This window comes from Geotrypetes seraphini, chromosome 4, assembly GCF_902459505.1.
Source record: "Geotrypetes seraphini chromosome 4, aGeoSer1.1, whole genome shotgun sequence".
NCBI lineage: Eukaryota > Metazoa > Chordata > Amphibia > Gymnophiona > Dermophiidae > Geotrypetes > Geotrypetes seraphini.
Genome location: NC_047087.1, coordinates 257,943,854 through 257,958,772, shown reverse-complemented (window position 1 = coordinate 257,958,772; position 14,919 = coordinate 257,943,854). Strand labels below are relative to the sequence as shown.

General features: G+C 46.6%; 2 protein-coding genes across 4 annotated transcripts in view; one reads left to right on the top strand and one right to left on the bottom strand.

Annotated features, from left to right (window-relative positions):
- Nucleotides 1–9,314, bottom strand: part of PCGF5 (polycomb group ring finger 5) — a 123,105-nt gene extending 113,791 nt beyond the window's left edge. For both annotated transcript variants that reach the window (XR_004539239.1, XM_033942280.1), the window contains exon 1: nt 8,911–9,314. Coding sequence is in view for 1 of the 2 variants with exons in the window: in XM_033942280.1 (XP_033798171.1) it covers nt 8,911–9,022 (112 nt within the window). In the remaining variant the exon portion in view is untranslated. The remainder of the gene's footprint in view (nt 1–8,910) is intronic.
- A 284-nt stretch (nt 9,315–9,598) lies between these two features.
- Nucleotides 9,599–14,919, top strand: part of ANKRD1 (ankyrin repeat domain 1) — a 121,853-nt gene continuing 116,532 nt past the window's right edge. Inside the window, exon 1 of one of the 2 annotated variants that reach the window (XM_033942278.1) lies at nt 9,599–9,809. In XM_033942278.1, the coding sequence (XP_033798169.1) occupies nt 9,720–9,809 (90 nt within the window). In that variant the 5' untranslated portion in view covers nt 9,599–9,719. Of the gene's footprint in view, nt 9,870–14,919 lie in introns of both variants that reach the window. The other variant, XM_033942277.1, reaches the window with a different exon arrangement.

Below are 14,919 nucleotides of genomic sequence, written 5' to 3'. Positions count from 1 at the left end.
TGTGGTATAGAAATACAAGTATAAGATATCTGGATTTATCAATAGAATAGCTTGACAGGGTTCAAGTAGTTACAAGGTTCAGTGGGGAAAACAATATAGGCAACTGAAGAAAGATACCTAACTTTGAAGGAATCAGTTGAGTGGATACCTAAGGGAGATGCTTATTTAGGAGAAGGTTAAATGGATACCTAAGGGAGATGCTTATTTAGGAGTTTGGATATTTTTGGTAAATGAGGTTCAAGGGGATGACTAGTGTGTTATTTGCTGGGGAGAGTGCATGTGTGATTGGGGAGGGGAATATTAAGTAAGGACGTGTTTTTTGAAAAGAAATGTTTTGATTTCTTTCCGAAACACTTTGATGTCTGTTGTTTTGATCATCAGTTTGGTGATGGTGGGGTCAATTTTCTCTGCCTGAGTTGCTAGAAGGCTGTCGTAAAGTTTCTTACGTCGGGTACCATTATGAGGGGGGAAGGTGAAAAGATTCTGAGTTCTTCTTGATCTGGGTAGTCGGTAGCGGCAAAGACGGTTGTTCAGGTAATTGGGGGCCATACCATGGGTTACTTTGAAAAGTAAGCAGTAGAGTTTGAATTGAGTTCTTGCTTTTATCGGAAGCCAGTGAGAGTCTACATAGGCGGGTGTGACGTGGTCGAATTTGCTGAGCGAGTAGATGAGTCTGATAGCTGTGTTCTGAACGGTCTGTAGTTGTTTTATCATAGTATTTGGGCAAGGTAAGTAGAGGCTGTTGCAGTAATCTAAGGAGCTGAGTATGAGGGATTGTACAATGATCTTGAAGTGTTCTTTGGAAAATAATTTTCTTATTTTTCTTAGGTTTCGCATGGTGAAGAATGCTTTTTTTTATGGTTTTGTGTATTTGTGTTTGCATTGTGCAGCCTCTGTCTAGGTGTGTTCCCAGAATTTTGAGAGTATTCTGTATTGGATATTTGATTGTGTTTACATCTAGTTCTGTTAGGGATGGTTTTTGTTCCTTCTCTAGTAGTAGGAATTTGGTTTTCTCCGCATTCAGTTTTAACTTGTGGTTCGTCATCCATTTTTCTACAGTTTCCAATGTTGTTTTCAGGCGTCCGTTGGAGGTGGGGTCTTGAATGTCGAAGGGGAGGAGGATGGTTATATCATCCGCGTAGCTGAAGGATGTAATGTTTAGGGCGTCTAGGGCCGTGCCTAGGGATGCTATGAAGAGGTTGAAAAGTATGGGCGATAGAGGGGATCCTTGTGGAACTCCGCAGGGATTTGACCATGAGTCGGATAGAAGATCATTTGATTTGACTCTGTATGATCTTGTTTTGAGGAATCCTTGGAACCAGTTGAGAACATTACCTGATATTCCTATGGCATCTAGTATCTGGAGTAGTATGGAATGGTCAACTAAGTCGAATGCTGCTGAAAGATCGAGTTGGATGATTAGTAACTTATTTCCTTTGCTGAGGTGCTAACGGGCTATGTCTAGTAGGGAAACCAGAAGTGTTTCAGTACTGTGATTGGTTCTGAATCTGGATTGAGTAGGGTGTAGGATGTGGTGGTCTTCTAGGTAATTGGCGAGATATTGTGCTACTAGACCCTCTATGAGTTTGACGTATAGAGGTATAGAAGCGATTGGTCTATAATTTGTTGGGCTGTCTATTGGGCCTTTGGGGTCTTTTAGTATGGGAGTAATTATGATTTCGCCAAGTTCCGGAGGGAACTGACCTTCCCTTAGGGTGGTTTGCAGCCATAGCGTGAGACCAGCTGTGAATTTAGTGGACGCTGTAGCTAGTAGATAAGGAGGACAATTGTTCAAATCACATGAAGATTTGCTGTATTTTTTGTACAGCCGGTCTAGGTCTGACCTTTGTGTCGTTGGGAAGTCAGTCCAGATCCTATCTGCTGAAGTGGCTTCGTCTTTTGTGGGTTTTGTTAGTATCTCTTCTAAGATGTTTCGAGAGTTGTTGAATGTGGATCTGATTGTGATGATTTTGTGTTTGAAATGGTCCGCTAGTTGGGAGGCTGGTGGAGTTTGGTTTCCTAGGGTGGCGAGGTGGGGTTTGGTATCAGTGAGATTTCTGACAAGGTTGAAAAGTTTTTTTGTGTCCGGTTTATCGGTGCCAATGAGTTTGGAGTAGTAGTCTGTTCTTTTTTCCTTCAGTTTGATTTTGTATTGTTTAATTTGGTGTCTCCATTCTGTTTTGGTGTGGTCTTGTTTCTGTTTTTTCCATGTCCTTTCTAATTGTCTGCATTGTCTTTTTAGGTGTAGGAGTTCGGCGTCAAACCATTTGTCTGATGGTCTGCATATTTTATTTTTTGTTTTTAGTGGTGCTAGTTTGTTTAAAGCGGATTCACTTGTGGAGCGCCAGGTGTTTATGAATCCTTTGGAATTGTTTAGGTCTATTTCTGGGTCTACTGTGTCCCAGAATGTGGTAGGTTCGATTTTCTTTCTGGACTTGAAGCTTGTTGTGTGTGGCGTGGGTTTGTTGTTATTCTGCACCCAGTTAATTGGTAAAAGGTAGGGAGAACAAGAGGGCACTCTCTAAAATTGAAAGGGGATAGATTCCGTACAAATGTAAGGAAGTTCTTTTTCACCCAGAGAGTGGTAGAAAGCTGGAACGCTCTTCCAGAGGCTGTTATAGGGGAAAACACCCTCCAAGGATTCAAGACAAAGTTAGACAAGTTTCTGCTGAACAGGAATGTGCGCTGGTGGGGCTAATCTCAGTTAGGGTGTTGGTCTTGGACCAGAGGGCCGCCGCGTAAGCGGACTGCTGGGCATGATGGACCACTGGTCTGACTCAGCAGTGGCAATTCTTATGTTCTATGTTCTTAACATCCCTAAACCCTAACCAGGCCAGTACTACCACAGGTCATGTTGACCAAAGAAAAACCCGAGCAACTAAAGAACACATTAAATCCACATTCTCCCTCCAATCCCAATCCTCCAAACCCCCTTCCTCCCCTCTCCCCCAAAGTAACAACTCTAAAACTAGTGGTGTCCAAAATATATACTCAGCAACTAGGATAAAATAGTGCTGCCCGATTCAAATCGATTCACCGATTCACTTCGGGTGAATCGATTTAAAACAACAAAAAAATCAGTCTCCTGATTTGGTGACTGACCCTCCCCCCTAAAGCAGAAGCAGCAGCGCTGCCTCTTGCAGGCCAGCCACTGCCGCTCCTGCTTTAGAGGGCGAGGGTCAGTCGGGAAGTGCTGGTGTCCAGCTTCCCTCCCGGCCTCCTGCGCATCCATTTACCTAATTTCATTAGCGGAGCAGCCTGCAGAGAGGATCGCCCGTGCTAACGATCTTTGCAAGCTGCCATAGGCCTTCGGAGCTGTCTTCCCTCTGCTGCAGCCCCACCCCTCCTCTGACATCAGAGGCAGGATCGCGGCAAAGGAAACAGCTCCGAAGGCCTATGGCCGCTTGCAAAGATCGCTAGCAACAGTGATCCTCTCTGCAGGCTGCTCCACTGTGTGCACACCAGGCATCGACAAAGGGGAATAACAGTCTGTAGAATTATACCAGTCTCTGAGATGACGACAGAGACATGCTATTTTATAAAGCTGGAGGTTCGGAAACTCCAGATCTCCCTGCTGCCAAATATAACCCCCCCCCCCAGCAATACCCAGCCAGCATGCTATGTAAGATTCCGAGATTTTAAGTATAAAGGAAGAATTTGCAAATACAACCATTTAGGGCAGGGGTGCCCAATACGTCGATCGCGATTGACCGGTAGATCGCAAAGGCAAAGTGAGTAGACTCGTGTTGCCTTCGCAATCTACTGGGCTGATCAGCCTTCCTTTCCCCGACGTCAATTCTGCCCTCGGAGAGGAAGTTCTGGGCCAGCCAATCGCTGCCTGGCTGGCCCGGAACTTCCTCTCCAACGGCACAATTGACGTAGGGGGTAGGAATGCTGGTCGGCCCGACACTTCTGCAGGGAGAGCTTGGGGCGGCGGTGGCTTGGGGGCCTGTTCCCCAATGGCGGCGGCAGTGGCTTGGGGGAGGGCAGGAAAAAAAGAAAGAAAGGGGGCAGGCAGGGAGACAGAAAGAAAGAAGGGAAACAGAAAGAAAGAAAGGGGGCATGAAGAGCTAAAGAAAGAAAGGGAGGCAGGGAGAAAGAAAGGGCAGGGAGAGAGGAAGAAAAAGTTGGGGGAGACAATGAGGTCTGGAGGAGAGGAAGCATATAGGAGGCTGAAAGAAGGGAAGAAATATTGGATGCACAGTCAGAAGAAAGTGCAACCAGAGAAATGGAGTATCAAAGAGTTTTTCAAATTGTTTTGTGGGCTTTTAGTGACCTCTTTTGCATATGAGCACAGAGGATACAGTCAATGTTCCGATGCTCAGGACACATCAATTATGCAATCAGAGCCCAAGATGGTCCTATTGCAACGAGAGTATTTCTTGAAGCCGCTTGGTACTGATTTGGATATGGAGGGGGAAAACAGTCGATGCAAAGTCAATGGCTCAAGAAGCTCAATTAAACATTATCCCAAAAATGATTGATGCTCCTGAGAAGAAAAAAAGGGCTCAAACTGGATCTAAGGTCAAAAATGAAAAAGTTGACAAAATTAAACCAAAGTCAAATACAGGAACATGATAAAAACAAAAAGAATTATGATGAAAAGTACAAAAAATAAAGATGGAAAAGCACTAAGAAAAAAAATAATAATAATAAAAAAGTTAAACACCGAAACACCGAAAGACACAGCTTCTCAGCTCCATGGAAAACGTAGAGCTGCAGGTCCCACATACCGATGTTGGGCGGGAAGGCAATGGCATGAACACGCATAGTATGGGCACAGCCTTAAAAAAATTTAATTGACAGTGCACTTGTTAGTGTCCGGACAAGGTTTCGTGGATGACATCACCCACATGCGAGAATATTATACTTACTTGTCCTCGCAGAATTACATTTCCCCTTATCCATAATAGACTAGTCCAGATTAGTGCTGCCTGATTCAGAGAAAAATTTTTGATTCGATTCAGCCTATTGAATTGATTTTTCACTTTTCACTTTTCCTGCCCGATCGAGCAATTTCTTTTTTAACAGCCCGGTGGGTTTATTTTTGTAACCTCTTTACACCACAGCACTTGTGTGAGATTGCAGAAGGCAAAGCGGGGGGGTTGGGTGAACAAAACAAAAAATAATTTTCCTTTCTGTTAGGTTCTAGCTCAGGCTTGCTAACACCAGCTCTGGAAGGATACACATTTCAAATCTGACATATTGTAATCACAAAATTGAAAATAATTTTTTTTTCTACCTTTTGTTGTCTGGTCATCTGATTATTCAAACCATGTTGGTCCCAGGCTCTGGTTTCTGTTTGTCTTCTGTTAACTCGCTCACCAGGGTCTCCTGCACATTTGACATTTTCTTCTTTCCCTTTGCTCACCATTCATCTTTCATCTCTGTACCTTCCCTTCCACTGCCATATCCAACATTTCTGTTTCTTTCCCACAGTCTACCATCTCTCTCTCTCTGCCTTGTGCCCTGGGTCAAACCTCTCTCTTCTCCATGCAGCATCCCCTCCATCATCATGTGCAACATTTCTTTCTATCTCCCCATGCACCATCTCTCCCTGCCCTCCACCCTATGTCCAACTTTCTCTCTCTCTCTTATCCATGCATGTTTCCCTACCCTCTACCATATGCAAGATTTCTCCCTCTCACCCCTTTCTACTTGTTTATCCTAGCAGAAATCTATGAAAAAAATGAAAATTCTGCACACAAAATTAGCAAATTCTGCAAGTTTGTTTGTCAAAATTTAAACAATATTTTTGCTATTTATCCATATTCCATTTAAACAGTTAAAATAAAATGGTTTTCTTCTACCTTTGTTATCCGATTGTTTTATTTTTCCATCTGCTAATTCTCCTTCAAGTAGCTGCTATCCATTTGTCTTTTCTACTCTCTCCCATCTATGCCTTCATTACACTTGACTCAGACATATTGATCACTCCTTTTTAGCTCTTTTCTGCCTCTTTCTTACCCTTCTCCTCTTTTCTACATTTCAGCTACCTATCAAATTTCCATCTTCTCTCCCATTACCCATCTAATTCCTTCCTCAGCCCTCCATTACTATATTTCTACCCTCTGTTATATCTATCCTCTTATCCTTTTCCTTGTCACTCTCTCCTCCCACTCAGGTTTCTACCAGTCTCAGCATTTTCCTTTCTCCATCCTTATAGCCCAGCATCTCCTTGCCACCCTCATAGCCTGACATCTCCCTATCTCTTCCCTCACTCCCATTTCCAGGCATCTTCCATCACTCGATTAGGCTCCTGGATCCACCATGCTCCTTCTCCCCTTTCACCTCCTGTGAATCTCTCTCTTCCTCTCATTTACCTCCATGTTCAACACCTCTTTCTCTCCCTTCCTTGTGCCTTATGTCAAATCTCTCTTTACCCCTCCATGCACCATTTCTCCCTTCCTCCCCTCCTTTATGTGCAATTTCATCCTCTCCCCTTCACCATGCATGGTCTCCTTCCCCTCCCCCTGTGCCACCAGTTTTCCTTCCTGAAATGAAGTTCCTTTCACCCCTTTGCTAACAACTTTCCTTCCTCTCTTCTCCTGCTCTTCCCGCTCTCAGGGAGAGCAGGAGCCAGAAGGCCTTGAGCATATGCAGATGCTCAAGGCCCAGCCCAGCGGCAAGAGGCAGGATCTTCAGGCACCGGCACGTCCTGTGGGTTGGTGCTGCATGCCAGATCGGGTAAGGGTTTGGGTGGGCGATGCCAGTTCTCGGTGGGGGGGCTCGCAAATCGAGTCAACTCTCGGTTTGCGAGGCAAGATTTGCTTGACTGTACTCAGGAGCACTCTTGTGCTCTAATCAAACAGGCTAGCTTTCTTGGGTTTGTGGTTTAAGAGAATTATCTCTAACTCCTACAGAAATAGATGCCTTAAAGCCACTGAACCTTATTAAGGCCCATCAATAGACTAAAGCAGTGGTTCCCAACCCTGTCCTGGAGGAACACCAGGCCAATTGGGTTTTCAGGCTAGCCCTAATGAATATGCATGAAGCAAATTTGCATGCCTATCACTTCCATCATATGCAAATCTCTCTCATGCATATTCATTAGGGCTAGCCTGAAAACCCAATTGGCCTGGTGTTCCTCCAGGACAGGGTTGGGAATCACTGGACTAAAGAGCTATCCAAAATTTAGAAGGACCTGGGCATCTACAAGCATCTCAAGGTGACAGACAACTGACTTGAATATGACCACTCCTGCTTGACTTACATTACCTGACTTTTTATCGTAGGAAAACAAAGCCTGATTCCGCGAGAACAAATACACACCCTAATGAAGGAAGAGAATATTGGTTACAGATATCCTTTCTTTTAAAATTACCCAAAGAGACCAACTTCTGCTGCCTGATGATGTTAGAGATGAAGGGAAGACAAAGTTCTCACGATTAAACCTAAGTTCCAAATAGTAGTCTTGAATGCTCAACTCCCAAGAGAAGTCCGTTTTATCCAGAAAAGTAGCAAGGAACTTCTGTGCCTTTTTTATAAAACCAAACCCTGAAAGAATTGAGAATTTATCATCACTCCAATCTTTTGCACAGGAATAAAACTGACTAGATCCTTCAAAGGGAATAGCTTCTGGCCAAAAAATAATCTTGCAGAGAGGTTTCAAACTAACAATTCAGCTATGCCATCTTCTTTTACATCAAAGGCTATCACCTGACACAAGTATCCTTGCTATATTACTATACGGGCACAACATCAAAGCCACAGCCACGGAACTCAAGAACTGAAGGTAATTCCAGATCCTAGGAGCTCCCAAGTGCACATAGGCTGCACTTCTTAGTCTGGAGCTTGGACGTATACACCTCCACCACGAGGCCAACATACCTCCGTTCCAAAGAGCATCAGCGACAGCACTGAACAGGCTGCTTTGCAGCCTTCCCCACACAGCATCACTGATGACATCTTCAGTGATGCAGCAGAGAGATGGGAAGGCCCTAGCAAGGAAGGCCGCAAAGCAGCCTGTTCAGTGCTGTTGCCGCTGTTATTTAGAACGGAGGTATGTCGACCTCACGGTGGGAGGATCAGCGAGGTTCTGCTGCGCAAGATGGGAAGGGATATAAAAATGTTGCGCAAGGGGATGGATGAGAGAGAAGGAAAGATGCTGCACATGGTATGGGGGGGGGAGAAAGCGCTGCCGACGGCGAATCTGGAAGTGTCAGGGGCATACGGCAGGTGCTTCGAGAGTCGATCCAACTAGAGCTTATTTTGGAGTAGGGCTTATTTATATTAGGACCTACCCCAAAAATCATGCTAGGGCTGATTTTCGGGGTAGGTCTTATTTTTAGGGAAACATGGTAGTAGTTGTTTGTGCGTGTATTGTGTGAGTGCAGCTGTTAGACGCGGAACACACACTTACACAACATAAGTACAAACAGCTGCATCCATTTCACTTGTGAAAACAAACAAACAAAAAAAACAACAACAAACTTAGTTTAAGGCTCTGGCAGATCAAGAACTGTACTGGGTTTGTGTATAAGAGCTGTGACTGCACTTATGCACTTTTTCCAGAATACTCTGGACAAATAGCTGACATGATTTGCAGACTGTGTTGGATTGTCTTTTTTGTTTGCCATTTGGGCTTAAAATGCCCCAGAAAATTAAAATCACTCCCAACCCAGTATTTTTTTCCAGGTTGCTAGATCTTTGTGCATCCTGCACTATGAAAACCATAAAATTGTAAAAATAGCACCTTCCCTAAAATTATATATATGTACCCATCTATATGTGTAAATTTGCTGCTTACAAATCTAAACAGGTATAAACTGCTAAAATCACTTCTTATCTTTCATCTACACATGTTAAACCTCACACAATTCTGAAGTATTAATGTTATTAATTTTGGAAAAATTATTTATGACAATGATACAGACTATACAACTATATTTAAGAAAAGGTTTCACTTACATGTGTGCAGGCACTCGGTTACTGTAGTTGGTTTGATTAGGTATCCTTTGCAGATGTAACAGGTGATGTATGGATTGAACTCTTTCACAAAGTGCTTCCGCTGCGTGGCCATCGAAGGGACAACAGCTCCTGGCACAACCCTCTAAGCAGGAAGTGCCTTTGAAAGATAAATCAGGGTAACTTCACAGGAACTGCTTCCCTGACCAACACAGCAGCATTTCGTCTTTCATTTCAATTAAGTCCAGTAGGCATTGCTCAAAAAACAACTTCAAATCCATGCCTCATTTGCTCCTTATTGGTCCAGTGTTCTCATACCTATAAATAAAAAAGTAAAAGTCTTCCGGAGATATACAAAACCGTATCAAGCAGCATTCAAAGTTCACGCACAAAAACATCAACCGATTCAGAACTGAAGAAGCCAGATTTTTTTCTAAGCCATGAAATCTGACTTTTTACTTGCCAGAGTACAGGAGTTACAAGTCAGTCTCTCTTTTCATTTTTCGAAGATTTTTTAGGCGGGGACTAATTTAACATGCCACAGCGGTCGCGCTCTCCAAATGCCATTGATATCCCATTCCCTACACACGTTTACAACGAACTATTGCTTTTCTTCTCATTTCCCGGCCTTGGAATGAAACAGAAACCGCTCATCTTCCGTTCAAACTTAGAACCTGTGCTGCTCGCGGCCACCAGCAACAGCGCGTTCCACTGACGTCAACACGCTTGCGTCACCCACCTCCTCCTCGCCCAGCAGTCGAAAGCTAGCGATTGCGTCCTATCAAGAAATAGCTCGTTATAAGGGCAAGTGAATGGAATGGGGAAAACCAAACAAACGCAAGTTTGACGCGGCTACCACATCCAAAACACGTTTGAGAAAGCTTGTCTCCCTCTATTTGACGGTAAATGTTATGTGGACTAATAGAGACGAGTTCGAGGACTCTGCTGCTTACCGGGAGGGGGTAGGTTGTGAGCTTGTTCAGAAAGTTGAAAACGAAATTGTATCATGGGTCTTTCCGCTGGTGCATAACGGAAAAATCTTTGGGACCTCTGTATTATTGCTTTGGATATACTGCACTTATTATATTGCTAAAACTTTTTCTATAGATACAAAGTAATAGAAAAAAAATGTTAGTGAAACGAGTCCTTAAACTTCTATCCTAAGGCTCTAAAAATATATTTTTAGTAATTTTATTTATTTTTATAGCCTGTCCTCCCCAGAGAATTCAGAACAGGTTACAGTTTAACATTCAGTGTTACAATATAACATTACATAGGGTTACAACCTCTCCAACCCCTTGCCAGTGCTGTGATGTAAACAACTTTCCCTCTCTCTGTTAGGTCCTAGCACACCCTTTCTGTGTAACACCTGCTCTGGCAGCATACACCTTTCAATTGACATATTGTAATCACAAAATAGAAAATAAAATTATTTTTTCTACCTTTTGTTGTTTGGTCACTTGGTTAGTTGGTCCCAAGGTCTGGTTTCTGTCTGTCTTCTGTTAATTCGCTGGCCAGGATCTCCTGCCCATTTGATGTTTTCTTCTCTCAGTGCTCACCATCCATCTTCCCTCTCTGTACCTTCCCTTCCATTGCCATATCCAACATTTGTTTCTTTCCAACTCCCTACCATCTCTTTCCTGCCTTGTGCCTTGGATCAAACCTCTCTATTCCCCTCCATGCAGCATTTCTCCCTTCCATTATCATGTACAATATTTCTTTCTCTCTCCCCATGCACCATCTCTCCCTGCCTTCCACACTATGTCCAACATTTCTCCTCTCTTCTCCATACGTCTTCCTCCCCTTCACCATATGCAGGGTTTCTCCATCACACCCCTTACTTTTTTGTTGCATTTCCCTTCCTCTTCTCCAGCCCAAGTCCAACAATTCTTCCTCTCTCCCCCCATATGCAACAGTTTTCCATCCCTACCATCCCCCTATGCAGTGCCGCCAGACCCAACTGACACTCCCACCGTGAGATATGACATTCCTTCGGGCCTCCAATGACAGCAGCAGCGGTGGCCGACTGTTAGAAGCAGCGCCAAACTTGTCCTCAGTGACACAAATGAGGGAAGGCCCCGGCATCCAAGCCACAAGAAGCCTGTTCAAAGTACTGCCTCCAACAGCCAACCACAGCCACCTCTGCTGCTGCTTTAAAAGGCAGGTCTGGAGATATACGAGTTCTCTCTTTGTCGGCTCCTGGAGTCGGCATCATGGTCTAGGAACTTTGCTGCTCTGCCAATCCTTCCTGCTTCCATGAAGGCAAGACCTGGAAAAGAGAAAAGGCCGATGCTGGCAGAATAGCAAAGTTCCCAGACCATGGCACAAACCCTGGGAGCACCCCCTTCATGGTCTGCACCCAGGGCGGACCATCCCCTCCCCTCTTTGGTACACCATTGATTCTGGAGTTAACTTCTGAGGTATTTACACACATATGTACTGAAACTTGTCTAGCTCTCTATATATGGCTTTGTGCACAAATTAAGTTTGAAGTTTTCATGCCTTAGCAACACAGAGAACCCTTGTTGCAAGTACAGTGGTGCCTCGCATAACGGACGCCTCGCACAGCGAACGCTGCGCACAACGAACTTTATGTCTTGATTCGTACAACGAACTTCGTTTCACACAACGAAGTCGCCCGAGCTGCATCCTTCCGCGCAGGCACTGCGCTTAACTGCCCTCTCTCCGCCTGGCTCCCTCTTGCCCCCCCCCCGACTCCCCGACACGATCGGGGCAAGAGGGAGCCCAAGCCCTCTTGCCCCCCCGACTCCCCGACACGATCGGGGCAAGAGGGAGCCCAAGCCCTCTTGCCTGAGGCGGGGCCTGAGGCACATGGGCCCAACCCGACCATGTGCCTCAGGCCCTGCCCCCAGGAGGGACCTAAGGCTCCCGGGCCTATTCTGATTGGCCCAGGCGCCTTAGGCCCCACCAGTAGGCGGAGCTTTGGGACGGATGGGCCAATCCGGCCTCATTCCGTCGTTGGCTGCCTGCCGGACAGGCGGGTTTGGCTCCCGTCTGTCCGGCCAACTACAGAAAGGTACGGGGAAGGGGGTTGGGGGTGTCGTGGGGGTCGGCCAGGGGGGTCGCGGGTCGGCTGGGGGGGCGGTCGGAGGTTCTTGGGGGGGGCGGTCGTTGGGGGGAGGGGGAGTTTGCGTCGAGGGCAGGAGGGCCTGGGATCCCTCCTGCCCGTAATGTAGTGCAGGGTGGGGTTAGGGGGTCGCCGTGGCCAGGAGGACTTGGGCTCCCTCCTGGCCCGATATTGTCGGGGAGTTGGGGAATCGGCGGGGCAAGAGGGCTTGGGCTCCCTCTTGCCCCGATCGTGTCGGGGAGTCGGGGGGGCAAGAGGGCTTGGGCTCCCTCTTGCCCCGATCGTGTCGGGGAGTCGGGGGGGCAAGAGGGCTTGGGCTCCCTCTTGCCCCGATCGTGTCGGGGAGTCGGGGGGCAAGAGGGCTTGGGCTCCCTCTTGCCCCGATCGTGTCGGGGAGTCGGGGAGGGGGCAAGAGGGCTTGGGCTCCCTCTTGCCCCGATCGTGTCGGGGAGTCGGGGAGGGGGCAAGAGGGCTTGGGCTCCCTCTTGCCCCGATCGTGTCGGGGAGTCGGGGGGGCAAGAGGGCTTGGGCTCCCTCTTGCCCCGATCGTGTCGGGGAGTCGGGGGGCAAGAGGGCTTGGGCTCCCTCTTGCCCCGATCGTGTCGGGGAGTCGGGGGGGCAAGAGGGCTTGAGCTCCCTCTTGCCCCGATCGTGTCGGGGAGTCGGGGAGGGGGCAAGAGGGCTTGGGCTCCCTCTTGCCCCGATCGTGTCGGGGAGTCGGGGAGGGGGCAAGAGGGCTTGGGCTCCCTCTTGCCCCGATCGTGTCGGGGAGTCGGGGGGGCAAGAGGGCTTGGGCTCCCTCTTGCCCCGATCGTGTCGGGGAGTCGGGGGGGCAAGAGGGCTTGAGCTCCCTCTTGCCCCGATCGTGTCGGGGGTGCCAGGGACCACACGGAGTCACCCACCGTACCACCCGATTCGGGTAAGCGCAGGTATCGGTGGGTGGCTTATTTGCGGGGGGGTGCCTTATTTTACATTTTTTTCTAAAAAGGGGGGGCTGTCTTATTTGATGGCCCTGCCTTATCATCGGGGAAACACGGTAGAAAAAAAAAAAAATGAACAGTTAAGTCCCAGTTTTTGCCGCTGAGACTCTGCCCTCTCTCACTGTAAAATTAGACTCTACTTAGTCTGTCTTTAAATTTAAAAAATGTGTGTTGTTTTAAAAAACAATTATGTTTTTAGATGTATCTAAATAAAAATAATAACCAAAAATTTATCTTTTTTTATGTCATCTTAGCATATTTTATGCTGCAGAACGAATTATTTTTTTTTACATGTATTCTTATGGGAAAACGCGTTTCACATAACGAACGTTTCGCATAACAAACTTGCTCCTGGAACCAATTAAGTTCGTTGTGTGAGGCACCACTGTAAGTAAATTTGCTTTCTCTGGAAATAACCAGGAAAAATGCAAGCACACTAGATGGTCAGTAGAAGGGTGGCTTGGTGGTAGAGCTGCTGCCTCTGCACCCAGAGGATGTGGGATCGAATCCCAGGGCTGCTCCTTGTGACATTGGGCAAGTCACTTAAGTCTCCATTGCCCCAGGTACAAAATAAGTACCTGTATATATGTAAACTGCTTTAAATGTGGTTGTAGAACTACAAAAAGGCAGTATACAAGCCCTGTCCCAATCACCCTCTAAAACTGAGGGTAGTACAAATCATTTCAGTAACAACCCACGGAGCATTAGTTGGATGGAAATAGCAGTAGGTAAAAAGTTGCATAGGAATGTCTGTATAAAAGTAAGGTTATAGTGCTTGGTGAAATAGATGTGGCTTAGAGATTAGCCATCAAAGCTGCTGTATCTCTGAGACACTGAGGGGAAGATTCTCAAAGCTTTAACATGGTCGCTAAACCAGTTCCAGCCAGTTTAGGGTTCATGTATTTTAGCAGCAGATTATCAAAACAGCTTACCATGGTCTTTCCAAGCTCAATGTCAGCATTATGGCTTGAAGCTCTAGACAAAGTGTATTGCCAACTGTGTGTCACGGCACACCTGAAATCTCAGGAGGCACACTGGTGTGCCACAGCACACAGTTTGTGATACGCTTGTCTAGAGCTTCAAGCCATAATGCTGGCTTTGAGGGCACTAGAAAACACCCTGGAAGGAAAAGCCGTAAGGGTGTTTTCCGACAATGACGAATGTGAATGAGCAAGGGAGGGCACTAGAAATGCTCATTTAAATTGGGAAGCACGGATGCTTTTCCGATGTGTGGAAGAGCACCTTCAAGATCTCTCCATGGTGCAAGTAGCCAGAGTAGAAAGTGTGCAAGCAGACTTTCTCAGTCGCCCAGCTTTGCACCAGGGAGAGTGGTCTCTCTCGTAACAGGTGTTCTATATCATTGTGTGTTTTGGGGGCAGACCAATGATAGACTTGATGACTTCAGTCAGGACCTTGAAAGTCAAGCGCTTCTTCAGTCGAAGATCAGAATCAGGGAGCTTAGGACTGGATACGTTGATTCAGCCCTGTCCAACTCAAGAGCTCATTTACATCTTTCCACCTTGGCCCATTGTGGATCGAGTCATCCACAGGATAGTGACTCATCCAGGCCTGGTAATCCTAGTGGCCCTGGACTAGTCTCACTGTCCATGGTATGCGGATCTCGTCTGTCTTCAGCGGGACAAGAGCCTCAAGCTCCCTCTTCATCGTGACCCTCAGTCAGGGACCGGTTTCTATGCAGAACCCCCAGTGCTTTGGTCATACAGCATGGCTCTTGAGCACAAGGCCTTGATTCAAAGGGGCTACTCTGATGTAGTCACTGCCACACTTTTGAGGTCCAAAAAGCCCTCTACTATGGTGGCTTACACCAAAGCTTGGAAGGCTTTCCAGCGGTGGTGTGCCAGACGAGGTGGAGCTATTGTGTGCTACAATTCCAGTGGTCTTAGCCTTCCTGCAGGCTGGCCTAGAAAAAGGCCTGGCGGTGGC